Source organism: Didymella exigua (genome assembly GCF_010094145.1).
Source record: "Didymella exigua CBS 183.55 unplaced genomic scaffold M421scaffold_56, whole genome shotgun sequence".
In the NCBI taxonomy this organism is placed as follows: domain Eukaryota; kingdom Fungi; phylum Ascomycota; class Dothideomycetes; order Pleosporales; family Didymellaceae; genus Didymella; species Didymella exigua.
Window position 1 is genome coordinate 42,859 of NW_022984830.1, and position 27,717 is coordinate 70,575.

The window sequence follows — 27,717 nt, forward strand, 5'->3', positions numbered from 1 at the left end:
AGAAGGTAAAACACGAATGAGTACAGGGGCGCAGAATGAGCAGGTGCACACAAGCTGAAGCCGCAAGTAGATGAGTAGAGACGAAGAAATGAATACGTGGCTGAAACAGATGTATTTGATATTTCAATCATGTCATGTCAAGCGCTTCCCAGTCCGCAGCATGCGCGTACTCGTCGTATTCCCCACAGCGACGACCCAAGCACCGAACAAAGAACGAACAAAGAACACTCACCGCCGAACCGACTTTTCCACATCACCACAACCCTATCCCGACACCACCTCGCACGACACAGCGGTCGCACTTCCGAACCTACTCAATCCAGCACAATGACGAAAAACCATCGAACGCTTCTTTGACCACCACACAGCGCCTACGCAACCTTAATGCTCCTTCGCCTCGCACCGTCAGCCTCCGCACCCCCTCCGGGCTCACCTCCGAACCCATCCAATGCAGTAATCCCCCCTACATTACAATTGCAAAAAAGTGTAGAACGCGTCTTTGGCACTCGCGTCCAAGCGCCGTGATGAACCGGCGCCGAACCACAACAACACTGGACACTATCGCGCCCACTGCGCTGGCCGAACATGCCCGAAGAAGCAAGTTCTCAAAAGCGTCGAATGCGTCTTTGATCATAGCAGCGCACGTATAGCACCATCTCGGCCTAATCTGCCTCTAGTCGACGTTCATGTGCTGCCGGTGTGCGGTGCACACAGTGCACACGTTAGCGGGAGTTTACTGGGCACAGGGACACTGCGCCAGCGAGTCGTGCACGGCGGTCTGAGAGCTGGGCATGGCTCTCCAGGCAATATCTTGGGGGTTTGGGATGCGAGAGCCGGCGGCTGCGAGTCCGACTTGCTAAGAAAGCAAGGCTGTTGGAGGTGTCAGGCGGGGCGTTGAAGGATGCGTGTTGGGGAGATGCAGAGCGACAATGGCATTGGTTGTCAGCGAGGAGTGATCATGGGATGCAAAGATACTCATAGAATATTGCTAGTTTCTTTCTCCTCTACCCTCTGACCCCAAGGCTCTATGCGGGTTGTTGACCGAATGTCGACTCCTCCATCTGAGTCCGTCGTCTTACACACAACAGACTATGCACACATGCTGTACTTCCACGGCTCGGTGGCAGGCCAATGTATATGCAGCTCGTCCTGCTCACCGGCTCCGCTTCTCAAACAAACATGACGGTCGTGTAGCGTGACGCTTACACCCAAAATAATGGCTTAACCGTCCGAGACACAAAACAATACTCCTAGCAGGATGCAGTCCACTCCTCGTAACAACATCAACGTCTCTTCTTCACCATTTTCCTGTGTTCGTGAAATCATCACGTGCGTCCCTGCTCACCCCGCAGCATCTTTGGGATCTGCATGCCGAACGTCCTCATTGTGCCTATCATCCTCCTCCGTTCGCTCCTCCTCTTGCTTCTTGAGCAACCTCTCCTGTTCCTCCGGCTGTCTCCCCTCCTCACTCTCTTCACCCGCTATAGGATTGCTTGCGTCCTCAGCAGCCTCCTTGACCATCTCACTCGGGTTGATGATCGGGGGTTTATCCGTCGGCTTCGTATTGACCTCCTCGAGACTCGCCTTGCCCTCATGGAACCAACCACCTTTCTCCCATCCACCAGGCTCGTACAAGCACTTCCTGCGGAGATCCTTGTCGACGATGGCTGTCATGAGCTGTCTCAGGCGGTCGAATGGGATTGGCTTGAGTATCCAGGCATCGAAGCCGGCATCGATGTATTGCTGGCGGTCCTTTTCAATCAGCGAGGCGGAGACAGCGACGATGGGAATTCGGCCGCAGAGCGCGGCGCGCGGGGAGTAGATATTGGTGTGGGTCTTTTCGTAGGAGCGGATCATTTTGGTTGAGGTCAGGCCGTCGACGATCGGCATCTGGTAAATTATTAGAGCGGTGCCCGAAAGGCGGTATTCGAAGGACTAATGCTTACCTGCATGTCCATCAGGACAACATCGAAGTCCTTGGGACTATCGCCGAATGCAGATGCACATTCTTCGCCGTTGACGGTAAGATGCACTGTGTGCTGCATCTTCTCTAACCGCTTCTTGACAATTCGACTGTTGACTGGATCATCCTCTGCCACGAGAACGCGCATGTTGTCTGAGGTAAGCTTCTCGGCCTCAGTGGCAGCCACGGGCGCGGGTGGCGGCGACAATTCCCGTGATGAATGGTGGACTTCGCCGAGAATCGAGCCTATTGATCGCTGCGTAGGCGATGTGGCATTGTCGGGCAGACGGACAGCCTTGAGAGGCTGAGAGGAATATGCAATAGGCTCCTCACCAGGAGTCTTAGTATTCATGCGTCGTTGGTGGGATGGAGTCACCACTCTGCCTTCCGCGATCTCAAGACTCTTGGATCTAGGTCGTAAAGGTGACTCAGGGTCCATGCTGTTGCGCTTGGTAAGAGTAGGTCTCATTGATCGCACACTAGGGGCGATCTCCCCTTCTCCATACCCGCCTCGTCGCCTCTCGACCAGATGTGGCGCTTGGAGATCTTCGATGAGTCGGTCCACATTACTCCGTGAGCTTTCCGTTGTGGACGAAGTCGTGCCACTATTAAAGCTTCGCAAGCTAGTCTTGCTCTTCAGGCTTTCGGCACTCTGTCTTCTACTCGCAGCCGGGTGGTTGATGACCGTCCCATTCACCTGCGGAGCGCTACTGCTCGACTCATGCCGTGAAATCGCCGGAGATACCAAAGTTCGTTCGCCGCCGGGCTGTATTGAGCTACTCATTGACTCTGGCAGCTCAGAACCAGGTGTAATAGTCCCGGAGTTTGAGGCATCTGTTGGCGTTGATGACGTGAGATCCTCTTCATTATCCGGCAGATCGAATGGGAACTGAATGACAAAACGTGTACCCTTTCCCTCTTCCGATCTGATCCTGATCTGTCCGTTCATGTTTCGAATGATGCGCGCCACGACTGCGAGACCGAGGCCGAGCGCTGTCTTGTCATCGTTGGCCGTGATCTGCTTGAGGTCTGGCACTATAGCATCCTCCAAAGCACCAGTAGGCTCAGACTGGACTTGCTCCAGGTCGTAGAAGAGTTGATCCAGTCTCTTCGGGTTAATGCCAACACCGGTATCTGTAACTGCGATTTCAACTTCCACTTGATTTTTGCTGCGTCTCGACGCAACGTAAGCTTCAATCTTGACACCTCCCTGACTGGTATGTTGGATGGCATTCGCTGCGATATTCGAGATGGCCTGTCTTATACGACGCTGATCACCTATGCATGACTTTGGAAGGCCCGCGTGTTCGACAACTTCATAGTCGATTTTCTTCCGCCGAGCGTCGCCGCGGAACATATCTGTTGCCTCTTTGATGGTTTCGCTCAGCTTGAACGACTCTCCTTTGATCAGGGGTCCTCCTTCTTCCGTCTTCGTCAGATCCAAGAGATCGTTGATGACGTAAATGAGTGATTTCGATGCCGAGTGCGACCGAGCCAGGTTTTCTCGAGTCTCCGTGTCCAAGGATCCTTCGAGAGCAATCTCGAGATAATTAATGATGGCGTTCAGCGGCGTTCGGACCTCGTGAGCAGAGTTGGCGAGCAGCAACCGCGTCAACTGACTGTTCTGCAAGGCTGCCTCTTTTTGTCTCCAGACTTCAATAAATTTGCCATACACAAGGCAAAGTACTGAAGCAGTCTCTATCTCTTCTTCAGTCCAGTCGCGGCATTTGCCAACTACGGTCTCTGACCATGTCTTGAAGCTCTTCCTGGGCTCAAGGTAACCTTCAGTGCCCTCCTTAATGAACTTTTCATAAGGATTACCGGCCCACTTAACTTCTCGTAGCTGGCCTTTCCTGAAGAAAACTATGAAATCGTTGCCGCCGGCAGTCAAAGGCACGATCAACATGCCCGCAACAGTGTGGAATCCAGGCTGGTATCGAAGATCGGGGTAGTCTTGCGCGATGTCGTTAGATGTCATGACGGACTGGATCTTGCGCATCCTCAGGTATTCCAACATAGCCAAAGCTTCCTGGGAATTCTCCAGATGCCCAAGGATCTTCGTCTCATCTCTGATCGACAACAAACCAAAGTCGGCATCAAACAGCTTCAAGAGATCGTCTGAGGATGCGATAATGTAACCGGATGGGTTGTGTTGGGTGGGCACGGTGTTGATGAGCTTCCTAGCTTGTAAGCGTGATGCGTATGAAAGTCGCTCAATGTTTCGGGACGCGGAGTCGCCAACCATACGGCACATTTTTCGTATCGGGAATGAAACTCGCATGCCTCGAGCGCCATAAGAGTGACAAGCGACAAGTCCCCATAACTCATTGAAGGCATTAATGGATATTGACATAGAAGAGCGGACGGCCATGTTCGCCAAGTACTTCAAATGAATGGGTGACATGGCGCGCAGATAGGAATGTGTGAGGTCAAGAGGTGTCTCAAGATCCTCGGCGGTGCGGCAGACGAGGCGAGCTGCCTCTTGCTCGCGATCGTAAAGCATGCGGACCTTGTTGAGCTTGTATAGCTCTCTGGCCTGTTTTGGGATATCTGACGCAGGAAAGTTCAGCCCCTTGTACAGGTCCTTTGTGGCGCGAGGATCGACAAGCTCAGTGACAACTCGACCGTTGAATGTTTGGTCAAACTGATATATCATGACGCGATGGAAGCCTGTCAATTCCTTGACGACGCCGACTAAAACTTTGAGGAATTTGTCGAGGGTGGGTGCCGCCGCAAGCTGCTCTTGAACCTGTGACATAATATTGAAAATTTCCATTGCAGCAGCCTCGCCCCTCCTCTTTCTTGCACTTCGCAGTACTCTGAGAGGCCGACTCTTAACCTCAGTACTCTCGAGGTACTCTTCTTGTGTAGGATTACTCGACAATGTGTCCTCGGGAAGTTCGGGCGTCATGTCGTTCGGTGGGACTAGGGGAAATTGTGGATCGTCTTCGAGTTCAAATTCGCAGATAATCAACCCAGGATTGGCGTCGTTGGTATGTACCGCGCACCAAAGCTTTCTTGTCCGCGACACTCCTGGTACCTTGATCGACATTGTGAAAACCTCGGGACCGTTGGTCAAAACGTCGGAGTCTTCGTCTTTGATAAAGTCAATGTGATCGAGAAGATTGTCGGCTTGCTCTTCGGACAGGATATCTGTGAAACTCTCCAATGCAAAGAGCTCCTTCGGTGTGCGCCCAATAAACCGCCTAGAGTTCTCAGAGACAACACGAACGAGAAGGCCTCCATTGCCCTCAGGGTCGTCCTGCAGCGCAATCAGAAGACCAAATCCTTGCACAGCGCCCGGTATGTGGATAGGTTCATCCTCGCAGCGCTGTAATATGTCGCCTTCTGGGCCTGTGATAACCATATGACCTCCCTCGGTAACGACGTGCTTGAAGCGCGGCGTTATTAAGCTGCCCATCTCGCCGACGCTGCTGAGCGTGCTTCGGACCGAACCACCGCCGGGGGATGATGGGGGGTCTGCCGCCTTGAACGACGGCGACCGGCCGCTTTCTCCGACCACACTATTTCCCGGACTCGAAGATGAAATTTCCTGGAAGAGTGACGCAGGCAGCTGCAACTTTGATCTGTCCAACCTTGTTGGCGCGGAATTGGTATTCTCCTGTGTTGGTGGGGCTTCTTCTCTTCCAGAAGTAGTCGAAGGCCGTTGAGGTTGACCTTGACGTTGGGAAGCGCGCGATGCATTTGATGCTGCAGAATCTGATGGCCGCCGCGAGTCGTTCGCGCGGGAGTATTGATGGAAGTAGTCGCCAGCATACTGCCCAGTGGGCTTTGGGGTAGATGTTGGGTTGGGATCGACTGAGACGACACTTCGTATAGGGAACACGCGGTCGTGTGCGGCTGGGCTCAGCCCTGATGCCGAGGGCGAGTATGGCCCCACATTGGTGCTGACGTTGTAGTGAGCAGGCAGCGGGGCACTGGCTGGCTTCGAGCTGTTCATAGCAAAGTCGACCGTCTGCGTATGGGCCTCCAACGCTGGCAATGGGTCGTGATCGTTGGGCACTGGCGCGGGAGAGGCCTGGTCTGCATCGCCGTGGTCGCCATGGTCGTCGTGGGTAGCAGAGTGTTCGGCATCCTGGGGCTGCTGTCGTGATTGAGACATGGGGGCGTGGCTCTGTATCCAGCAGCGCGGGGAGTTCTTGGTGGTTGGGAAGGTGGTGGCGGGCCTGGCGAGTTCGGGGTGGTGGCTGCGCCCGCACAGGAGTGTGTCGCTCTGTCTGCTCAGACGTCCATGAATGACGGTAACGTGCTGTTGGAGGCTGCCGGTGGCGCGAATGCTGGCAGGTTTTGTCGCGATGCTGCTCGCCTTGGCGTTACGCAGGGTACGGAGAATACTAGGTGGGAGTGGGTGGCGGAGGGCGGAGCCTAAAGCGTCCTGGGAAGATCAACGTCGTTCTGGCCGGACCCGGCATGCAAGAGGCAGTCGCGCCGTGGATGTGGAACAGGTGAAGATGCGTCAAGAACAATGGCTATGCCAGCAACTCATCTTCTGGCAGATGGTGCAAGTGGCCAGCGGCAGGAAATCACGACCACGGCGAGCCGCAAATGTTGGCGTGTATGACCACCTGCGAAGGGGAAAGCTCACGGGGACGCTTGTAGCGTTGTGTGGCTTGCACCGCTTGATGGACTCACAGATGTCGATCTCAGGGAGCAAGACTTGGAAGATCGGCGGCCCACTAGGTACTTGGCCCCTCGCAGCTAGGCTGGTCTGGCTGGCAAGATTAGCCCTACGGGACAGCTTTTGCGTCGTGGGTGCTGAGACCGCCGACGCCGAGGGAGAAGATGGGAAAGTTGAACGAAAGATGCAACTGTGCGCGCCGATTGCCGCGCTCATCAGGAGTGATACAACGACGTCATTACTGCTGGTTAGAGTCAAAAGCTAGACTACTGGCCCTGACACATCTGCTCAATGCGGCCCAGTCCCTCTTGAACACGGCGAAACGCCTCCAGCTCAGCTTCCATCACGAGGCGGTGCGCGAAGCCTGTCCCTGGCGAGCCCATGCCGGGTCACGGCAAGCGGTCCATCTGAGGGACGGAAGGACCGAAAATGAATCAGGTCTGCAGATGGGACCGAAAAGTTTGATCTCCACCACTACTGGGGCTTGCTAGGTATCCAGCCAATGTGGCCCATACGAGGTCTTAGAGCTGCGGAGGCACCAGGGTCTGATGGGAATCTTGAAATGAAACTGATGTGCAGCTTGGTAATGGTCATCTTCCGCCATCTGCAACAGTGTTTCAGGGGTGCAAGTCAACATTCAAGTCAACATTCACCGCGACGTGCCGTCCACCTGTCATTCATCACAGCTACGTCTATCACGTGAAGCAGCGTTCTCCACAGCTGCCTATATGGCTCTGCGGACCACGTCCATGTCCGGCGCCTTCTGAGTCGTTGGCGCAATCATCAGGATCAAGATGGCTGCCAAGCCTTTCGTTGAAGCGCCATTGAATTGCAATTATTCCACGGAGCTTGTGTTCTCTTACGTAGTTCCCCACACTGACGAACCGAACTTTCGACATCTGAAGGCGCCTCATCTGCGGCTCGTCATGCACCTGTCAATGCCCAATCCCTTGATGGATAGAGGGTCCGCGGTGGTGTGAAGGAGGGTTGTGGGGCAACGGCCAACGGCGGTCTGGCTTTTGTGACACGATCCCATGCTTCAGATCGCTGACCGCACATCGAATTCACCACCCTGCATACTAGCCTTAGCCATATCGACCTTATGACCTCGACACCAGCCGAGCGCCCGCTGAAGGTTCTCGTCGCTCTTACTGACCCCGTTGCCTCGAAATTCGGGTCTGCGGTTGTTGCGCGCCTGCAGCGACTCGAAAATGTCTCTCTGCGCATCATAGCTCGCACACCGTTTCCCACGTCAGCATTCACGACCGTCTCACCGAACCTCGAGCCTGTCTGGCACACATACAGCACCGAGAGTAGTACGCCTGGGTGGCAACACGAAGATTATGTTGAGACACAGGTCGCCGGGTACTGCTCATGGGCGGACTCGCTCGTCCTTGCGCCGCTGGACGCGGAGAACATAGCGCAGATGCTGCATGGCTTTACGAGCAGTCTCCACCTGAAGATACTCCGTAGCTGGGATGTGTCGAAGAAGATCCTCCTGATACCGGGCATGTCCACTCTGCAGTGGGAGCACCCCATGTCAAAGAAGCAGATCAGCAAGATAAAGAAGAAGATGAACTGGATCCGCGTTCTGTCTCCGTTACTCTGGAACCACGATCAGGCCGGGAAGAAGGTTGTGCCATGGGGAGGATACAAAGAATTGAGCGAGTCTGTACAAACACAAATCGACCTGATGGCGGTTGGCGAACGTAGCGCCGCACTCATGACCGCACATCTTCCTGCACTGAAGCCGCTAAAGAACAAAGGACCGCGTCTGCCACCAGAGCTATGGTCCATGATATTGGAGTTCACAGAAGACTGGGAGCTGGCTACAACACTCAATGTGCACACCAACCTGCCCGTGCCTCGCGAGTGGCAACAGGCGGCCAGTGAGGCCGGACCCAAGACGCAGATGCAGAAGCTGGGCTGGACACTACTCACGTGCAGCTATGCAGATATTGCGAAAGCGTTCGATACAGAAAAGCCTACTCGCATCACTCGGCCATGCCTCGATCTCATCATGCGATTTGCCATGGTGCCTGTTCTCAAGCACCTTGAGTACTTCCACAAAGATCTCTTCTGGCAACATTTCGGCCACACGTTCCTCCCACACAAAGCATCCCTCTTCAGCAAGACCGAGATCCTCGACTACTGGCGAACATCGCCCACGTTCTTGACCAAAGAGTACTCGACCGAAGCCATGGACGCTGCGTCCCGCAACAACTCTACAAAGGCCCTCGACTGGTGGTACAACTCTGGGCTGCATCTCAAGTACACGGAAGCTGCACTCGAGCAAGCATCCTCACAATGTCATCTTTCCGTCCTGCAGTGGTGGAAGGAGCACTCGCGGCACCGCACACCACCAACGCCTGGTGAGGAGGCGCCGCCTGCTAAGCTTCGCGACCCCCTGAAGCTCAAAGTGGGCAAGTCGATAACGTATGCAACACAGTCAAACAAGCTGGATGCAATCAAGTGGTGGGTCGACAGTGGCGTGCCGTTCTCACACGAGGACACGGTCACAAAGATCGCCTCGACACATGGCCACACGAAGATTCTGGACTACTGGAGATCCACTCGCGGCGAGAAGATGCTCTATGACAACCAGGTGTTAGTTGGTCCGACCAAGATGGGCAAGGCGAACGTGCTCGATTGGTGGAAGAAGAGCGGGCTGAAGGTCGAGTATAAGACGTGCGACATTGAGGAAGCACTGGAGGACGGCGTCGAGGGCGAGGCTGGCGAGAGCGTGCGACGGTGGTGGGCCGAGAACGGGCTGAATCTGGGGGTGGGGACGAGTGAGTGGATGAGGGTCAAGACTTTGGATTCTTGAGACGATTGCAGCAATGATTCTCGGGGGTCAGCATAGCATAGCAATGTGGTTTAATTAAGCGTTGTAAAGACCAAGTCGGAGCAAGCTCGGTGCATGTAACCTGGCAGTCGAGCACGGCAACTGCCAGCAGGATCCTCTGCTGTGAACAACACATGCAGTTGATGGCCGAAGTCATGGCGGAAGTGATTGCGGAGGAGAGTGCGGAACTGATGCCTCGCGAAAAGAGCGGCGACAGTGAAGCCGTGGTGCCGGGAGCTTTTGCCAGATAGGTATGGCAGGATTCTGGGATCGCAAGCAGCACAGCCAATCACAGGTGCCATGATTTGTTGACTGTCAACCGTGTGTCGCCGTAGGCCTTCGCGAGCACATCCGCAGCCGGACGTCAATCCCGCTCCGCTCGACTGCTGCCAGATAATCTTCCCGTTGCTCACCGACGTTCCTCCACACCACTCGACACACTCCACTGCCCGCAATCACGCCTCGACGCTCGCTGCCAGCCCCTTGAACTCGCCTCCTGTGCTACCGCGACAAATTTCACCACACCTCACCATGTCTGAGACTAAGGAATTCACCTACTCAGACGTCTCGGAGCACGCCTCCAAGAAGGACCTCTACATTGTCATCCACGACAAGGTCTACGACTGCACAAGCTTCGTCGACGAGCACCCGTACGTTGCCCCAGCCAGGCGGTCACGATCTGCCTACGGTCCTGCAGCCCCCGCGTGGCGCCGACAACGCATTGAGGGGCGCGAGCGATGTCTTGTTGAGCACAGGATGCTGACTGATGCGCAGCGGTGGTGAGGAAGTCCTCCTCGATGTTGGTGGCCAAGACTCGACCGAGGCTTTCGAGGATGTCGGCCACTCGGACGAGGCGCGCGAGATCCTCGACGGTCTGCTCGTTGGCACCCTGAAGCGCCAGGTACGCCTTCCCAGCTCTATGCACTCTCCGCGACGCTCCGAACCCCGTCCACGACGTCTCAGGTCGTCTGCCCCCCCCGGAACTGTTCCCCACATGCGCCGTGCAATCTGGCACAGAGAAGCTGACATGACTCAGGCGGGCGACCCCACGCCCAAGACATACGGACACACCAGCTCGACCGCCTCCACAACCGAAGGCGCCTCGACCGGCGTCGGTCTCTACGCCATCATTCTCATTGGCGGTGCCCTCGCCTTCGGTGCCTACACGTACCTCCAGAGCCAGAGTGAGCAGCAGTAAATGCGTCCTATTGAGGCACCGCGACCGGCAACGCACAGGCTGAGCGGCGACGGCGCACGGCGAATCCGTCGACGGCACGACGAGCACGGTCCGGGCATCCTACGAGAGCCGTGTAGCAGAGTTCGAGGGCACGGGCGTTAGATCTCGGCAGTTGAGCTTGAGCACATAGGGCACATTACAGGCGCACAAGATGTTCAGCTACATTCTGTATGAAGGGCTTTGGGATAGATGGCAATCCAATTTTGACACAAGCCCACACGTCTCTATAAAAGCGTTGCTGATTGTGCAGTAACCTCGTATCACAGCTCTCTGGGACTACGTTTCCACAGCCCAAGGGGAGCTGCACACGTCCCCCGGATACCCAAAGTCCCGTCGGCCGAAATGCCCACCCTCCGCAACAGACGCGAGCTAGCCAGGTTCACAGCCAGACCGCCAGCAAATGCCAACCGAAAGCCCACCGATAGCCCACCGAAAGCCCTTTCCGAGATCCAAGATCTTCTGCAACCCCCGCAGCCCTTCCCGCAGAATCCTGAGTTGCAGACACGAGTCTGCCGTTGTGCGGTGCCCGGCCGGGTCCTGTCGGATAGCGTCCGAGCCAGCTCCGAGCTTCACGTGCGCCATGTGCCGTTCACCAACGGGCTGACGTCGCTCTCCAACCATGACCTGGACCCGTGTCGGACACGACTACGTAGTATGCCATCGACAGCATGTGTCGACAGTGTTTCTACGACGTTCCGTGAAATATCCTGCGATGCATCGACACCGACATGACGTCTACACCCCAGTTACCGCGCGACACAACACCCTCACCACCCCTCCTGCGCCAAGCAGAGTGAGCACATCGCCTCTGCGGCCTAGCATACACATGCCATCCAGCGTCCCATAGCGACACCGAGCTGTCTGCATGGAAGAGTGGGATCATTGAGGCCAGCAAACACGAAAGCAGGGTTTCTTTTAAGCGGCTTCCGTCGCAGACTCTGCTTCTGAATACACCATGAGTTTGCTGTGTGTGGATGGTGCGTTCCAAGAACCATTTAGTACCAGCTTGGTTTCTAGAGAGCGACGTAAAGCGGACAGAGGGCAACAAGACCGATGGTAGCCATAACAATGATATTGCAATGCAACAGCTCCGCTCATATATACACAACAAGACGTCTAAACCAGCGGACCAAAACACCACGCCATGCAACATGTACAAACGGCCCACCGCCACCACCCACTCCTCGTCATCACCACTCAGTAGTACTCGGGCAGATCGGTAAACGTATCCAGCCCATCGACGCCGTTATCAGGACACGACCAATCCCTATCGTACGCCGTTGTAGGAAGGATGCCAGCAGCCATGCCGCGGCGATAGCTCCACTGCGTTGCCTTCTCCGTCTCCCATGTCCAGTAGAACCAGCCCCAGCCGGCTTCAAACGCATCCATCTGGCCAATGGCAAACTGGTAGAGCCACTTCTTGTAGTCGGCGGTGTAAGTCGACGGATCGGCGTTGGCCGGGTCGCAGGTGCACTTGCCCTGCACGGGGCACTGGGGCTTCAGGATCGCGGTGGAGAGGTTGCCCGTGTCGTATGTGCCCTCCCAGCGCGTGCCGATGTTGACGTTGTTGATGTACTGCGTGCAGTCTGTGTCGGCCTGGGACCATTCGCCGCACATTGTGGGCCCGAAGCCGGTTGTCGTGTCCATGCTGCGCAGGCTCTGCTGCGTCCAGGCTGAACATGCAAAATTCAACTTGTCCCTGTGGCCGAGCGAGAGCTGGTTGACGTTGAAGATGACGTATTGGTGCACGTCGAGCAGCAGGTTCTCGTTGCCTTGTAGTTTGCCCTGCCAATTGTCGAGGCCCATGAAGCCGTCGCCGAACACGATGACGGCACTGATGTTGTCGTTTCGGATCTGCGTTATGGCCGTTTGTGTCCAGTTGACGACGCGGTTGGTGTCGAGTTCGACGTTGCGCGGCTCGTTGACCAGGCCGTACATGGTCACCACGTTCTTGTAGCGCGGCTGTGCGAAGAACACGGAAAGCTTGTGGTGGACGTCGAGTGTGCGTTGTGCGTTCAGGTCCCCGTCTGTGCCGTTCAGCCACCCGATTACGCCCTGGCGGCCGGAGTGGTTCCAGCCGTTCTGCGAACCAGGAGCGCCGTGCAGGTCGAGGTTCACGCGCAGCCCGTTTTGGCGACAGTATTCGATGCCGCGGAGGAGGTAGCGCCATGAGACTTGTGCGAGATATGGGTCGCCGTCGTAGGTCTGCACGATCCAGTAGCCGAAGGGGAAGCGCACGTGGTCTATGCCTGCAGCACGAATCTCCTTGAAGGTTTGCTTGTTGACGAAGGCGGAGTAGTGTTGCTCAAGCGTGCTCTTTGCTTTCGTCGGACCGAGCTTGGTGAGGAGAGTGTATTCGTCGACGACGCCGTCGCGGGCGCCAAAGTTCTCGAAGAAGGAGGGTGTGATGAAGGGCTCGAGGTTGAGCCAGCCGCCGACGTTGACGCCGCGAATGGGCGTCTTGCCGTACTCGAAGGAGTCTTGAAGGTTAGGGACTTTGGAGTTGGCTTGTACGTCGTCGTTCCAGGTCGAGTTGAGGCCGATGATGGGGAGGCCGCCGACGAGCTCATTGGTATAGGTGACGTTGAAGTCTTCGGTGTCGTACCACGACCAGGGATCGAGTATGCCGCCCTTGTCCGCCTGAGGCACGCTGTTCGGGTCTTTCCCGTCGAGGTTGCTGTTCTTTGGTGTCGACTGCCCGGCCGCAGTATCGCTTCCTGATGTGTTGTTGCTCTTTTTGTTCGACATGAGAACTGCAATAGGAATGATGATGGCCAAAAGAATAAGAACGGAGACTACACCAATGATGATCTTTTTCCGCTTCTTCTTCCTTGCCTGCTCTGCCGCCGACAGCACAGTTGGCGTGCTGCCCGCCCCGCCCCGCTTCTCCATCATGTATTGGTGCTCGTCGTCGTCATCAATACCACCCTCTTCGGCCAGTGGTCCGCTCACAACTCTGCTCTTCCTCTTCTGTTTCTCACGCTGTCTCCGCTCTCTCCTCTCCTCGATCTCGCTCGCAGTATACCGCGCCTCATCTCTCCGTCTACGCTCGCGTTCATCCTCTGTCCGACTCGCTCTCTTGCTCTCCATCCCCGCCAGATCGCCCAACGCCACCGCCCCACCCTTGACCTCTCTACTCTCCCTCTTCTTCCTTCGCAGCTCTCTCTGTCTCCGCCTCTCCTTCTCCTCAAGAACCTCCCTGTCGCTCTCCTCAACCTTCCTCCTCTCTTCCTCCTTCTGCGCTTTCTTCTTCTCGTCCTTGCTCGTCTTGACGCGGTCCTTCTCAAGCTGCTTCTCCTTGCGGCGGACCTCTTTGAGATAGTCTTCGTCGTAGTCATACCCGCGCCACCCGCCATTCTTCTTTGCTACTTCCTTGTCCAGCTTTGCGAGGGCGTCGAGGCTCAGAGGCGCCGCGGACTTGCGGTCGCTGGTACTGGGACGCCGGCTGCGGCGCCGGGGCGCAGAGCTATCCCATTCCGAGTCGCTCTGGTATCTGCTGTCGCGGGGCGCTTGGGAGGAGTCTCGAGGAGTGCGGGAGGCGCGGTTCGCCCTTGAAGAGTCTCGGGGAGCGCGCGAAGAGCTTCGCGGCGCCTGCGACGAGTCGCGGTTCGTTTGATGGCTCGTCCTTGGACTCGGTCTTAATAACTCGCCCTGGGAGTCCGTCGCGCGATGCCCTTTTCTCCTCCTGCCCTCGAATTCATATGGTGTATTGCTTTCTCGTCGCCTACGCGGGCGGTCGGTGCCTGACGTCTCGCCGTGGGACTCGCGACGTCTGCGTCTCTCGTCGCCGCGCGGCCGGCGGTGCGACGGATCGCGCTCCGAGTCTGTGGGCATCGCCCTGTAGGTAGCCTCGATGTGGGTGCGAGGAATGCGTGCGTGAGGTATGTGGGGTTGGAATGCGGCTGAAGAGCTGCAGCTGCAGGGACGCGCGCGCTTGAGCCTTGCGGGAAAGACAGTGAGAGTAGTGTTACATGCGGTAAGAATATCAAAAACGCTTGAAAAAAGGATGCGCAACGACGATCAATTCAATATGTACAATGGCGCAGCAGTTCCAAGGTTCTGGTTTCTCGACGGCTGAGGCGTCGTTGCTATGGGGACGCAAGTTGACGTGGCTAAGTGCAGCGGCTGGCTTGGTGTCAAGCCAGCTTGGGGCCTCTGAGCCCGTGCTGGACTCTTGGAGTCTCGCACTTGGTCACTCTTCCAAGGCTGCACGACTCGTTTCGAGACTTGGTGCAAAAACTTGGATGCTAAGGACATGTGTCAAGACAGTGTCAAGACGGAAGTCGGGTAGTGGAGCTTACTGATCATGATTTGTTTTGATGTGACAGAAGCATACGTGCGTCTATCTGTTGATACTGAGCACCATATCGGTCATGCTGGATAGTTTGGGCAATTGTATATATCGAAGTCCTGTATCCTGGCCAATGGAGCCTCGCGGTCGTGCATGTGCAAGTGATCTGCCGCACAGCTGTACCCCCAGTCAATTGAGATGTATTACATCATATCACGTGATGCCGAAGCCCAACTTGTTTTCACGATGGCAGAGGAAGTATGAGAGATAGTAATCGTGATCATTGTTGTTTGGTGATGCGATCGCATCTGTGGTATCATGAAAGTGAAAATGTAATCAGGTCGTCGCAGGCGGTGCTCCTAAGAAAGCCTGTACAGAGCCTGCGATGGCACGCCATGTCTCTAATCCCGGTGGTCCGCGGGCGGATGCGCTCGCTGTGAAAATGCCTGTATCATGTAGATTACCCCCAACTGCCGTCTCAGATGAGATCGTATGCCCTCTTTACACAGCGAACAGTAGCTGTAATCGGCACGGCAGTCCTGGCCGGAAGAGGTTGCAGAGCAGGTCCATGGTCGTCATGTGACTGTCTGGTTGGTGAAGTCGCTCACTTTAGTATGGCTGTAAGCGCTCAGGACGAGGCGACTGCTGACGAGCTCGCGCTGTCAGAAGCCTTGCTTTTTCCCTTTTCTACGGCCTTTGACTTCTCGTCGTCTGACGCGTAGAGGCCGTGCTCGTATATGTAGTCGACAACCTTGTCCGGAATGTAATAACGGATGCTCTTGCCGCGCTTGCGGAACAGGCGGATTTTAGTTGAGGAGACATCGTTCTGAATGAGCTGCGGGATAACACGAATATTGTCTTTCCACTCCTGGAGGCTGACAAGTGCATCATCTGTGCTATGTTAATGTTGTGATCATCGAAAAGCGGTAAGCAGAAATCATACCGATATCGGTGCCGCTGCGCTCAAGGATGAACGCGCCGTAGACGCCCAGAATCCTCCTTAGATCCTCCTTCGCCCAAAGTCCAGGAGTGCTCATGGTCTGGATGAGGTCGGCGCCTGCGAGCAAAGCAACGTGGATTTTCTTCTTCTCGCCAGTCGATGTCTCAATACCGCCCATGACCTCATTCAGTTCGTGATCGAAGTGGTCCAAAACCTTGACTGTAGGCATGTACTCTTTGTGAAGCGGCTCCCACGGATCAACACCAATCCAGGTAGAGCTGTCACCGACGGCGATTCTGGTCATGTTGATGCGGTGATGTGCGGATGCGAGGCCGGCTTTCTTGTAAGCATCGCCGACAGGGCTGAAGAACCCGCCGACAACCTCATACTCGGTCTCGAACTCGCAGAAGTCTGTCGCTTCTTCGAACATGCGAAGATGAAGATTGGTCGGTGGGGAGAAAGAGCCGCAAGATACGAGAACGATTGGTGTCTTCTCATCATTGGACAGCTTCTTCTTCAGCCTATCCGCGGGAAACCGGTAGTTGTCCAAGGTCATGGTGTCTGTGTTGTCGATTCCAGCGTCGAGGACGATATCGCTGTTCGAATTCGAGGTCATATTTACGGTGGCGTGTGTGGCGAAAGTAGTTACAAAAGTGCTCGGTCGAAGAGTCGAAGAGCGAGGGGCTTCCTCCGCTCGGAGGTTGGCCGGCTAGTGGGTGAAAGGCAGAGGGTGTGGCGTGGTGGGGCTGGAAACAGCGTTCGCGTCGCAGTGGTGCCGTGTGTCGCGGATCTGAAAGGCAGAGTTAATTGAGGGCGGCGCAGCGACATTTGTTTGCGCAAACCTATCAGAAATGGGGTCTGCGAATGCAGGCTGCGAGACACCGGCAGTGGTTCAAGTGACCTGAATGCTGAGGTATGACGCGAAACTAGGCAAGTTCCGGTTGTGGAGGGGCAGACTTCAACGGCAGGCGCAGGCTGGTGAGGTGAAAGTGCTGAGGGGATTACAGGACGAAGGGAAGAGGACAGGCGCCATTTTGTAGGCTGGGTGTAGCTCCAGGCTGCGGTTCAGGTATCCCCGCTGCCGATTAGTAGTGCGGCCAGAGTCCGTCTGAGTTCGAGACGACCCAAGGGCCAGTGCCCGCAGTTACCGGTTCACGACCCGCGCTAGATCCAACGCCTGGAGAACTTCTGCACAGATCTGCGCGTCTGCAGGTGAAACGTCTGCTGCATCCGAGTATTCGCCAGCATTGGGGGTAATTTCCGTGACTGGGCGCACCATCTTACAGCAAATGCGGAGCCTCACGTGCATCGATGGCGCGATTGTCGGCCTTCTCCCCACCTTCGCTGTCGTCCGCGCTTCGGCCTTGAGATTAGAACCCGTGGGATGCTGAGAAATCGAATGTGATTGTGCAGGGGATGTGTCGACAAATCTTCGCTATGACTAGGTCATTACCATAATCAGATTTCGAAGCGTGGACTTTCGTACCCGTAAAAGCGCGACACTCAACGTTAAACTTTCTTGTTCACTGCGAGTCAGAAGAGCCGCAATTGTATCTTGTTATGCACTTGTTTTGCACAAGACGTCTCAAGCACCTATACGACAAGAGCGGATTCCTTATTACAGACTTTGTAAGACACCTCCGGCAGCAGTAGCTCCAAGTATGCAGATAGTGCTCACCTGGGCAGGTAAGATGCTTCGACAGTGCCTTTACGTGATGTGATGTCTACTCACTTCGTCGAAGAAGACCTTGATGTCTACCTGAGTCTCGACCGATACATAGATGCGCACACAAATAAAAAGACAGACAAAGAATGCCCTTGAGCATGGACAACTTGTGAACAAACCGGACAAGAATCCACCCACCACGCGGGATCTTGCTGAAGTGAAGCATCAATTACCTTGAAGGATTGGACTACAGGGCTGGTGAGGCTGAAGTCTGGCTGAGACGGCAGGAATAGTCGACCGTTTTGACCAGGAGAGGAGGGAGTCTCACTGCCACCGTCACAGGAATAGGCTTTGTTTGTTTGCACTACTGCACGCGTATTAGTCTGGCCATTTCACGTAGTTGAGAAAGAACGGCCTCGTGAAGGCACTCGCGCCACGCTGCTCGCTGTTCCCTTGATCGTCACTTCCACAATCGGATAAGCTTAGCGGCCGCGATGTTCAGATGTCACGGCCGTCACTCTGCTTAGCCTCCTCACATCGAAGCAGATCTACCATTTCTACATTGTTGCAGAACACTTCCGAGCATCACACTCTTTTGCCTGCCTGATCGAGTCGCCACCTCGGTCTCCACCTTGCCGCTGCAATCCAGTGCGTTTGCAGACAGATTCACCGCACTCGCTTGAGCACGCCCGCCTACATGGCGACCTATGGATCGTCCTCGTGAAAGCCCCGACCACCAGCGCAACAGCAGGTACGATTACATTTCGCTCGTTTTTCGACGCCTGCAGTAGTCCGCTACGACAACGCGTTCATTTACTACAACTTCCAACCCACACACACCTTGCTGCTGCCACGGCCTACAGCTGTCACGGCCCACCACCGCGGCAAAGCCAGCGCATGCCATCCAGTTTGCTAGACATACAATCAGAATCTCATGTCGTCCAGAGTCACACGCTCGTCTGCGAGGCCTTCAGCAGGCTCCTCCAACGACAATCCGCCAAACCCTCCCGCCGCTCCTCCACCCCACTCGGCGACTGCCGCCTCTCGCAAACGGAAGAAGACCGCTGTTGAATCAAACCCAGCGCGACCCAACGAGGCAGCAGACACACCGCCGACGCGTAGTGGTCGTGCTAAGCGCGCCAAGGTTGAGCCGGAGAACTCTTCTGCTGCAGCACCATCACGCTCTAAGAAGGCGAAAGGCAAAGCAGCCATGTCGTCATCTGGGTATGTGGAAGCTGGCTTGCAGGAAAGCCCGACGCTGACGGGCAAAAGACCCTCAACAGATCCAGTAGCAGAGAAGTCCTCGCGGCGAGGGAAAGGCGGCCGCAAGAGCACAGTTTCAGGTGAAAACTTGCAGATCCGTAGAGGTTCTTTACCACATACTGAACAAATCCCAGGTACTCCTTCTACATCAAGACACAATTCACGAAAGTCTACAAAGATGGAGGAAGACACAGCCATGGAAGACGACCCCGAGAACAAGTCCGAAGACGAACCGCATACACCCGGCGACGAGCGCACGAGCGACGACGATAATGATGTCGGCGCAGGTACTCGCTACGACGAGGACGATGACGAAGACGAGGACGATGATCCCTTTACCAGCGGCTTCCTTGGGCGCAATCCACACGCCAGCCTCTCGGCGCTTAGACAGCTTACCGGGATGATGTCTGGTACAGCCCAGCGGCTACGGGGAATATTGGAACAGCTCAAGTCACCAGATGTGTCTTTGCAGCTTATTGCTCTGCAAGACCTGTCCGAGTTGCTTCTGATGGCTACCGAAGACATGCTAGCTGGTCACTTCTCACCAGACGCATATGTCAAGGAGCTGGTTAAGCTGATGCAGCCAAACGACTTCACCGGCGAGGAGAATCCAGAGGTCATGCTGATCGCCTGTAGATGTTTGGCCAACTTGATGGAAGCTCTGCCCGCCGCAACAGCAAACGTTGTATATGGCGGCGCTGTGCCGGTGCTCTGCTCAAAGCTGCTCGAGATTGACTTTATTGATCTTGCAGAGCAGAGCTTGAGCACGCTGGAAAAGATCTCGGTCGAGTTTCCAACACAGATTGTACGGGAAGGTGGGTTGACGGCGTGTCTGACGTTCCTGGACTTCTTTGCGACTAGCACACAACGGACAGCAGTCACGACGGCTGCAAACTGCTGTCGCAACATCCCCGACGACTCCTTCGCAACCGTGCGAGATGTCATGCCGATTCTGGAGAACATCCTGAACAACAGCGATCAGAAGGTTGTTGAGCAGGGGTGTATCTGTGTTTCGCGGATCGTGCAGAGCTTTAGACACCAGGAGGATAAGCTGGAAGAGCTGGTCAGCCCAGGATTGCTGAAGGCGATGCTGGCGCTCCTGCTCCCTGGAACAACAAACCTCATCGGACCACACATTCATACCATGTTCCTGCAGGTCATTGCCTATACAGCCAAAGCAAGCCCAAGGTTGTCAGCTGAGCTGCTCAAGATGAACGTGGTCGATACCTTGTACCAGATTCTTACAGGCGTGTCTCCACCCAGCGGCACAGAGGACGTTGCGACCAAGATTGACTCAGTTGTCATCATGCAGGCGCTGATCCACCGGCCAAAGGACCAAGTGTTCGAAACCCTCAATGTCATCTGTGAGCTTTTGCCCGACGTTACGAACGATGGGCTCTCGTACCTGGAAGACCTGTTCGATGCGGGCTACCCTGGACGTGAACACCCACCGTTGTCATCCGAGGGCAAGAAGACCAGCAACGAGAAGCGTGTGGAGCTTTTCGAGGAATGCAAGACCGAGGTTAAGCGCTTCGCAGTCATCCTGCTTCCCACCCTCACAGATGCATATTCGAGCACTGTCAACCTGAATGTGCGACAGAAGGTACTCACTGCGCAACTGAAGATGCTCTCCAATCTAGACACCGACATCCTTGAAGAAGCATTGCGTGCTGTGCCTTACGCGTCATTCCTGGCATCAATTTTCTCGCAGCAAGATCATCCTACTCTAGTGACCTACGCTCTTCAAGCAGCCGAGTTGTTGCTGAAGCGCCTGGAGCCCATCTATCGGTACCAGTTCTACCGTGAGGGCGTCATCGCAGAAATTTCCGTTCTGGCGAACCGACCCACCAAAGCGCTGGAAGTCCGCACGAAGGAGTCAAAGCCAGAAGTCGATATTGAAGTCATTCAAGACTCTGATGCGAATGCCGCTCCTGTAGTAGATCAAATTGTCGAGTCAGAGGCTGCGGAACCTATGGACCTCGAGCCACAGTCTGAAAATAACGATGACGAGGATGAAGATGAGGACGACGACCGCAACGAGAATGGAGAAGATCAGGATGACGATGATGATGACTCGGATTCATCATCTTCATCTGACCATAATCATCTACCGCTCCCCAATATCGACGACATCATCACTCTACGTGCTAAGAAGTTCATCGAAGTTCATGAGAAGGACAACGACAAGCTAGTACGAGACAAGGCATCTGCAGTGCTGGATGACCTGAAGTCGCTCGCGAAGGACCTCAAGGAGTGCTCATTGCAAAGCAACATGGCCAACTGTTCGCAGTTGTTCATTCGCCTGGCGAAGTACTTCGAAGGCAATGCTCTCGAGAGCATCACCAGCTACGAGTTGAAGTCATCCAAGATCGTGGATGTACTACTAGAGGTATTTTCGACCGACGTTCCAACCAGCAGCATCGACCCACGGTCCTTGTTTGTCGAGGCGTTCATGGGCACCAGCAACAAGATCAAGATCAAGACCGCTAGCAGTGCGTCTCCTGCAACGCCGTTCAGCGTCCTGGTGAACAAGCTTCAGGATCTTCTGAGTAGATCAGAGCACTTCGAGGTAATCACTGTTCACCAAAACTCCTACGATGGTCGTGGTAGCGCCGCGAACATGTTGGCGAAGCAACTTCGACTGAAGCTTGTCGCGGAGGACGATTCCGGTATCCCAAAGTCATACCGCAATATCATGGTTTCCATCCACGCTATCGCCACGTTCAAGGCGCTGGATGACTACCTTCGACCACGTATGCACGTGGCTGCAGAGCGACCGCAAGGAAGCAGGACACGGGATCAATTTGCTGCCTACGCTCAAGCGCTGGCTGAGGGACGTGCGCCCCCCCCTCCAGAGACACCCAGCGAATCTATGAGCCGATCCTCGAAGAAGCCTTCCAAGTCAAAGTCACGGACCAGCGAAGATCACGAGGCTGGACCAAGCTCATCACGAGACAAAACGCGTCGCTCGAGCCGTCGTCAACAGACACAGCCCCCACCTCCCCCACCTCCCCCTCCAGCTCCAAAGGCTTGCTCGAGCAGTAGTCAGGATCCGCTCGAGTGCGCTGACGAAGAGCGCCTGTCCGACCCGGAGTCAATGGACGAGAACGCTGCCTTGAACGCTATCGTTGATGAGCTCGAGGAGGAGCTCGAGAACGAGCTCGAGGATGCGCTTGACAATGACGAGTCCGACCCATCCGCCGTCAGCGTTGAGGTGGCGTCTACTGGCAAGGCCACGGCTCGCCAGGAAGATGGTACCCGCATCGCTACGCCAATTCCAGGCACACCATCAGCGAAGCCTTCAGAGCGCCTTAGCACACCAGCCTCGCGCTTGACTGCGTTGTTGCAAGATTCTGCTTTGCGCCAAAGTCTTTCTTATGCTGCCGCAGTTCAGTCAACGCCTCAGGATTGGCACATCGAATTCAGTGTCAACGACCAGCCCATCTCAGCAGACACCACCATCTACCGCGTTGTGCACTTCAATCAAGCACAAGCTTCAGACGTTTCCCAGCGAACAGTGTGGAACGCCGTTCATACCATCAAGTTCAAGCGCGTAGCCGGTCCGCCACCAGGCGAGGCGTCTGCCCAGACTCCTCCGCCAGAGACAAAGTCTGGAGGGCAAGCTATGCCTGCATCGTTGGACAACCATCCCATAACCTCGGGCATCCTTCGATTGCTCAATCTCTTACACGGCCTGAACTCCCACCTTGACGATGTTCTTTCCGAGAACAAGGAGCAGATCAAGCTAAACGCCGAGCCGCTTTCACAGTTCGTGAACACGAAGCTCACGGCAAAGCTGAACCGTCAACTCGAGGAGCCGTTGATTGTAGCAAGTAACTGCCTGCCAAGCTGGAGCGAAGATCTCGCTCGCTTCTATCCTTTCCTATTCCCCTTCGAGTCGCGCCATCTCTTTGTCCAGTCGACATCCTTCGGGTACTCGCGTTGCATGACGCGCTGGCAGAATACTCAAGCCAACGACAACCGGAACGATCGTCATCGCGACGAGCGGCCGTTCCTTGGTAGACTGCAGCGACAGAAAGTCAGGATATCTCGGTCCAGGATATTAGAGTCTGCGATGAAAGTCATGCAATTGTATGGTCACTCACCCAGCGTCTTGGAAGTGGAGTACTTTGAAGAAGTGGGAACAGGTCTCGGCCCTACCCTTGAGTTCTACTCCACTGTCTCCCGCGAATTCTCGAAGAAGAAGCTCAAGATTTGGCGGGAGAACGACTCAGAGGGACAGGACGAATATGCTTTCGGAAAGCGAGGTCTTTTCCCGGCACCCATGAGCGCGCAGCAGGCGACTTCAGAAGACGGCGAGAAGAAGCTCGAGATGTTCAAGGTTCTCGGCAAGTTCGTCGCGCGGTCCATGCTGGACTCGCGCATCATCGATGTGTCGTTCAACCCAACAATGTTCCGTCTCAGTGACAGCAGCAGCACGGTCATCACGCCTTCGCTTGCAACCGTTAAGACCGTCGATGAAGATCTTGCCAAGTCGCTGAGGCTGCTGAAGAGGTTCGCGGATGCTAAGAAGCAGATCGATCAGGACCAGAATAAGACTTTCGCGCAGCGGACCGAAGCCGCGCAAAGCATTCGTTTCCAGGATTGCGCTGTCGAGGATCTGGCGCTCGACTTCACGTTGCCAGGCTATCCCGCCATCGAGCTGATTGAGAACGGGGCTCATACCGCAGTCACTATCGACAACGTCGGCCTGTATGTCGAGAAAGTACTCGATTTTACGTTGGGCTCTGGTGTGAAGCACCAAGTCGACGCATTCAGCGCTGGCTTCTCAGAAGTATTCCCCTACTCGGCGTTGCGAGCGTTCACACCGGATGAGCTCGTTATGCTGTTCGGCAGGAATGACGAGGATTGGTCACTCGAGAGCAAGTCTCTCTCACTTTCGCGTAAGAGCCAAGCTAACCAACCAACAGCTCTTATGGACTCTATCAAGGCCGATCATGGCTACAATCTGGACAGTAAGAGCGTCCGCAACTTGCTCACCACCATGAGCCAATACACGCCGGAAGAGCGTCGAGACTTCCTACAGTTTATTACTGGTAGCCCGAAGCTCCCTATTGGAGGTAAGCATCACTCTGCCTTGTGGTATGAATGAGCACTAACAACGTCACAGGCTTCAAGAGCCTCACACCCATGTTCACGGTCGTCTGCAAGCCAGCGGACCCACCATACACATCCGACGACTACCTTCCATCAGTCATGACGTGCGTCAATTACCTCAAAATGCCGGATTACAGCACTTTGGATGTGCTGCGCGAGAAGCTGAATGTTGCGGTGAAGGAGGGCCAGGGTGCCTTCCATCTTTCATAGACAGCTCACTGCGTGGGTTTTTCAAGGTGTATAGGTTGCACGCTTGCTAGCAAATTTTCTTTGGACATTTCAGGTGCATGGTAACGGCCTTATGACATCACAGAGAGGAGGGGAATCATGCATTGCCGGCAGTTTGGGCGTCTTCTTCCACCAGCGATGCCCGGTTCTTTACTTCGTAGTTTGTAGGAGAGAGGTAGAATCGCAAGATATCTATACCATACTGTGAGTCTTTTTCCAGGAGCTTGTACAACACAGTGATACGATGTAGTAGACGTATTGCAGTGTCTTCGTAAAGATGGGTGCTGGTAGAGCTTCCCCGTGTGAACCACAAGGCTTGTCGGCTCCATTCGTGCTGTGACAAAGTGTGCTGCGGTAGAGCGTGCTCTGTCGAGTGTCAAAGCGCTGGACGCAGCGCTGTTGATGGACTCCTGGTCTCGAATGTTAAGGAGGGCCCGGCGCAATGCTGACACCCTGCACGTGCAGGATTCCATCGAGTCGCGAGATTGCCGGCAAACAGGTAGTGAGCAGCGAAGAAACAAACAAGGGAGTCTTTCATGGATTCCAGGCGAGAGAAGGGCATACTTGACTTTCCTGCTTCTCCAATTCAGGTCCATCACAGCCCAAAATTCGCTGATCAGCCTCGCAGAAGTGTGGCGCAGAGGTGATCGCAGCCGCCGAGTGACGACGACGCCCCACTCAAAGAGCTCCAACCAAGCCTCCTACATACGACACCTCCGGACTCTCACCTTTGACCTCAAGCACGCCGACCGGTCGCGACGTCCTCATCACACGCAGCGCAAATAACTCGCTGCCACTTGGAGTCAGCTGCAATTTCTCCCAAACGCCCGCGACTGAGCATCACCATCTTGCAATCGATTAGGCATCAGAAATCATGTTCCGCGCGCAGGGGAACATTTTCGACGACGTGGTCGTCAAAGCCACAGACGAGAACCTGACGAGCGAGAACTGGGAGTACATACTGGTACGCCAGATACTGCTCGCTCCAACTGCTCGCGCTGCCAGCCTCTGGAGCTCCGTGCTTCGGGCTGCAGCGTGACGTCTGCTGGGCATGGCCACATGATCAGACACATACTGACAACAATTCGCAGGACGTATGCGACAAAGTCGGCTCGTCGGATACGGGCGCACAACAAGTCGTCCAGGCTATGATTCGAAGGCTGGCCCACCGCAATGCGAACGTCCAGCTCTACACCCTCGAGCTCGCCAATGCCCTCAGCCAGAACTGCGGCATCAAGATGCACAAGGAGCTAGCATCACGAAGTTTCACAGAGGCGCTGCTGAGGCTTGCCAATGACAGGAACACACATCAGCAGGTCAAGGCCAAGATCCTCGAGCGCATGAGCGAGTGGTCTGACATGTTCTCGCGCGACCCAGACCTTGGAATAATGCAGGGTGCCTACACCAAGCTGAAGTCGCAGAGTACGTCTCCCGGCCAAGGGTTGAGAGTAGCGAGACTAACAATGGCAGACCCCAACCTTCGAGCGCCATCGAAACCGCAAAAGACGCAGATCTCCGATTCTGAACGCCAGAAAGAGGAAGAGGAACTGCAGATGGCTTTGGCCATGTCGATACGAGAGTCAAAGGGCGCCACCCCGGCAACCGCGAAGTCCAACGCTCCTCAAGATGCAAGCGCTGGTGCTAGCTCCAGCTCACAACCTGCACAGCCTCAGGCGCCGGCACCTCAGGGAACGACTGCGGCAACAGTCTCACGGGTACGCGCGCTGTACGATTTCCAGCCCTCCGAACCTGGCGAGCTGCAGTTCAAAAAGGGCGACATCATCGCGGTGCTCGAATCTGTATACAAGGACTGGTGGAAGGGATCGCTACGTGGACAGACCGGCATCTTTCCTCTCAACTACGTCGAGAAGCTGCAAGATCCTACGAGAGAGGAGCTAGAAAGAGAGGCGCAGATGGAGGCCGAGGTCTTTGCGCAGATCCGCAACGTTGAGAAGCTGCTTGCGCTGCTTAGCACAAGCTCACAAGGAGGTGCTGACATCCGTGAGAACGAAGAGATCACGGAGCTCTACCACTCGACGCTGGCTATAAGACCGAAGTTAATTGAGCTCATTGGCAAGTACTCACAGAAAAAGGGTATGTTTTGCGGAGCGCATAGCTTCGACAACTACTGACAGGCTCCAGACGACTTCACACAACTCAACGAGAAGTTCATCAAGGGTCGCCGCGACTACGAATCTCTCCTCGAAGCTTCAATGACACAGGCTGCACAACCATCATACAGTGGCCGTCCCGGGTACGGCGCATACACCGCACCTCCACCGTCACAGTACGCTGCATATCCACCCAGCTCAGCAACACCGCAAGATCCCAATCGCTTCTACGGCGCCGGGGTACCACCACAGCAAGGGCAGTCGCAATATCCTCCAGCCAGCTCGAATGCACAAGGTGCACCATACCCGCCAGCAGGCTCAAACCCCGCCTTCTTCATGGTTCCACCCGCCGAGCAGCGCCAGCAACAAACCCCAGCACCTCAGGGCCCACCATCAAATACCTACAACGACCCATCACTGAACCGCGTCCCCGTCGGCCGTCCCCAAAGCTTCGCGCCCCAAGAGCTCTCAACAGGGCACTACGACTCACCCGTCGACAACCGCGCATCTTTCCATGGCGCACCGCCCGGCGCACCGCCCGGCGCACCCATAGGTCAGGATTATCCTGCATACCCACCACAACAGCAGACGCAGCCGCCGGGCTACCCGCCACAAGCCCAGGCCTCAGCGCCTCCGCAGAATCCTTACGAGCACATCACGTCCCCGCCGCCGCAGCAACACGAACAAGCACCATCGGACTCGTACGCCCAAGCACCGCAGCAGAATCAGTACGGATACCCGCCCCAGCAAGCACCGAGTCAGCCGGGATACGCACCGCCTGCGCCGCCGGGTGCAACGAGCAGTCCCGCGCCGCAGCAGACGTATCTGCCGTATCGACCGAGTGGGCAAGCGCCGCCGGCTGCGGGGGGAGACGAGGGTTTCTATCGTTAGCCGCTAATTGAGTGGATGAGAAGCTGGAAGAAAGAAGGGAGGGGTTAAATATCACAGCATAAACGCGAGTGATGGCATGAATGAAAATATGAGCATCTAAACCCCGTGTGTGCAAGTCATCGATTGCGCTTGGAAAATCCTCATTGTGGCCCGCGGATAGGGATGATGCTGTTTATAAAACATTATTGCTGATCGAATGAGACGCGAGAGATCCACCCTCGCCATCGCATGGGCGTGAGAAGTGTGTCAGTTTCGTCCTGCATTTGCGAACTTACTGATGCCTCGCTCTGGGTGCAGATCAAAATTGTTTCATTTATCCTGTGAATATGCGTAAGCAGTCGTGAGGTTGCAGGTGCAAGTGGCATCGGAGACGCAGGTACTGACCACGATAAACGGGCAGTGTAGGAAGTACGCGACAATCCGCACCGGTGGATTCCTCAAATCCAGCTGAGACCTCAAGACCGTAAATCGTGTACATGCACGCGCCACAGCGAGGATCTGCGCATAGATCTCAATGCCAGTCCC

At 55.4% G+C, this 27,717-nt stretch overlaps 8 protein-coding genes across 8 annotated transcripts; 5 read left to right on the plus strand and 3 right to left on the minus strand.

Moving 5' to 3' along the window:
• Positions 1 to 101: 101 nt before the first annotated feature.
• Positions 102 to 490, plus strand: M421DRAFT_426235 (uncharacterized protein; the record flags this gene model as incomplete). Its single annotated transcript, XM_033594336.1, has 1 exon — positions 102 to 490. A coding segment is annotated over exon 1 (356 nt), but the record flags the coding sequence as incomplete, so codon positions are not given.
• Positions 491 to 954: 464 nt separating this feature from the next.
• Positions 955 to 5,924, minus strand: M421DRAFT_407728 (uncharacterized protein; the record flags this gene model as incomplete). Its single annotated transcript, XM_033590336.1, has 3 exons — positions 955 to 1,890; positions 1,947 to 2,473; positions 2,744 to 5,924. The coding sequence occupies 3 exons, from the start codon at positions 5,922 to 5,924 to the stop codon at positions 1,342 to 1,344; spliced, it is 4,257 nt and encodes a 1,418-aa protein (XP_033443258.1). The 3' UTR covers positions 955 to 1,341.
• A 1,571-nt stretch (positions 5,925 to 7,495) lies between these two features.
• On the plus strand, positions 7,496 to 9,508 carry M421DRAFT_426237 (uncharacterized protein). Its single transcript, XM_033594337.1, has one exon. The coding sequence runs from the start codon at positions 7,705 to 7,707 to the stop codon at positions 9,427 to 9,429; it is 1,725 nt and encodes a 574-aa protein (XP_033443259.1). The 5' UTR covers positions 7,496 to 7,704; the 3' UTR covers positions 9,430 to 9,508.
• Positions 9,509 to 9,772: 264 nt separating this feature from the next.
• M421DRAFT_426238 (cytochrome b5) lies at positions 9,773 to 10,952 on the plus strand. Its single transcript, XM_033594338.1, has 3 exons — positions 9,773 to 10,097; positions 10,222 to 10,348; positions 10,484 to 10,952. The coding sequence occupies exons 1-3, from the start codon at positions 9,979 to 9,981 to the stop codon at positions 10,643 to 10,645; spliced, it is 408 nt and encodes a 135-aa protein (XP_033443260.1). The 5' UTR covers positions 9,773 to 9,978; the 3' UTR covers positions 10,646 to 10,952.
• Positions 10,953 to 11,881: 929 nt separating this feature from the next.
• M421DRAFT_76360 (glycoside hydrolase family 5 protein) lies at positions 11,882 to 14,518 on the minus strand (the record flags this gene model as incomplete). The annotated part of the gene is made up of 2 exons (XM_033597211.1): positions 11,882 to 14,193; positions 14,317 to 14,518. 2 exons carry the CDS (start codon positions 14,516 to 14,518, stop codon positions 11,882 to 11,884), a joined length of 2,514 nt encoding a protein of 837 aa, XP_033443261.1.
• Positions 14,519 to 15,603: 1,085 nt separating this feature from the next.
• Positions 15,604 to 16,531, minus strand: M421DRAFT_76435 (nicotinamide mononucleotide adenylyltransferase 1; the record flags this gene model as incomplete). Its single annotated transcript, XM_033597218.1, has 2 exons — positions 15,604 to 15,866; positions 15,919 to 16,531. 2 exons carry the CDS (start codon positions 16,529 to 16,531, stop codon positions 15,604 to 15,606), a joined length of 876 nt encoding a protein of 291 aa, XP_033443262.1.
• Positions 16,532 to 18,119: 1,588 nt separating this feature from the next.
• On the plus strand, positions 18,120 to 24,408 carry M421DRAFT_426242 (uncharacterized protein). The gene is made up of 6 exons (XM_033594339.1): positions 18,120 to 18,332; positions 18,527 to 18,805; positions 18,854 to 18,924; positions 18,979 to 23,727; positions 23,776 to 23,925; positions 23,976 to 24,408. The coding sequence occupies exons 1-6, from the start codon at positions 18,289 to 18,291 to the stop codon at positions 24,170 to 24,172; spliced, it is 5,490 nt and encodes a 1,829-aa protein (XP_033443263.1). The 5' UTR covers positions 18,120 to 18,288; the 3' UTR covers positions 24,173 to 24,408.
• Positions 24,409 to 24,664: 256 nt separating this feature from the next.
• Positions 24,665 to 27,424, plus strand: M421DRAFT_426243 (uncharacterized protein). Its single transcript, XM_033594340.1, has 4 exons — positions 24,665 to 25,154; positions 25,282 to 25,612; positions 25,661 to 26,284; positions 26,333 to 27,424. The coding sequence occupies exons 1-4, from the start codon at positions 25,065 to 25,067 to the stop codon at positions 27,190 to 27,192; spliced, it is 1,905 nt and encodes a 634-aa protein (XP_033443264.1). The 5' UTR covers positions 24,665 to 25,064; the 3' UTR covers positions 27,193 to 27,424.
• The last annotated feature ends 293 nt before the right edge of the window (positions 27,425 to 27,717 follow it).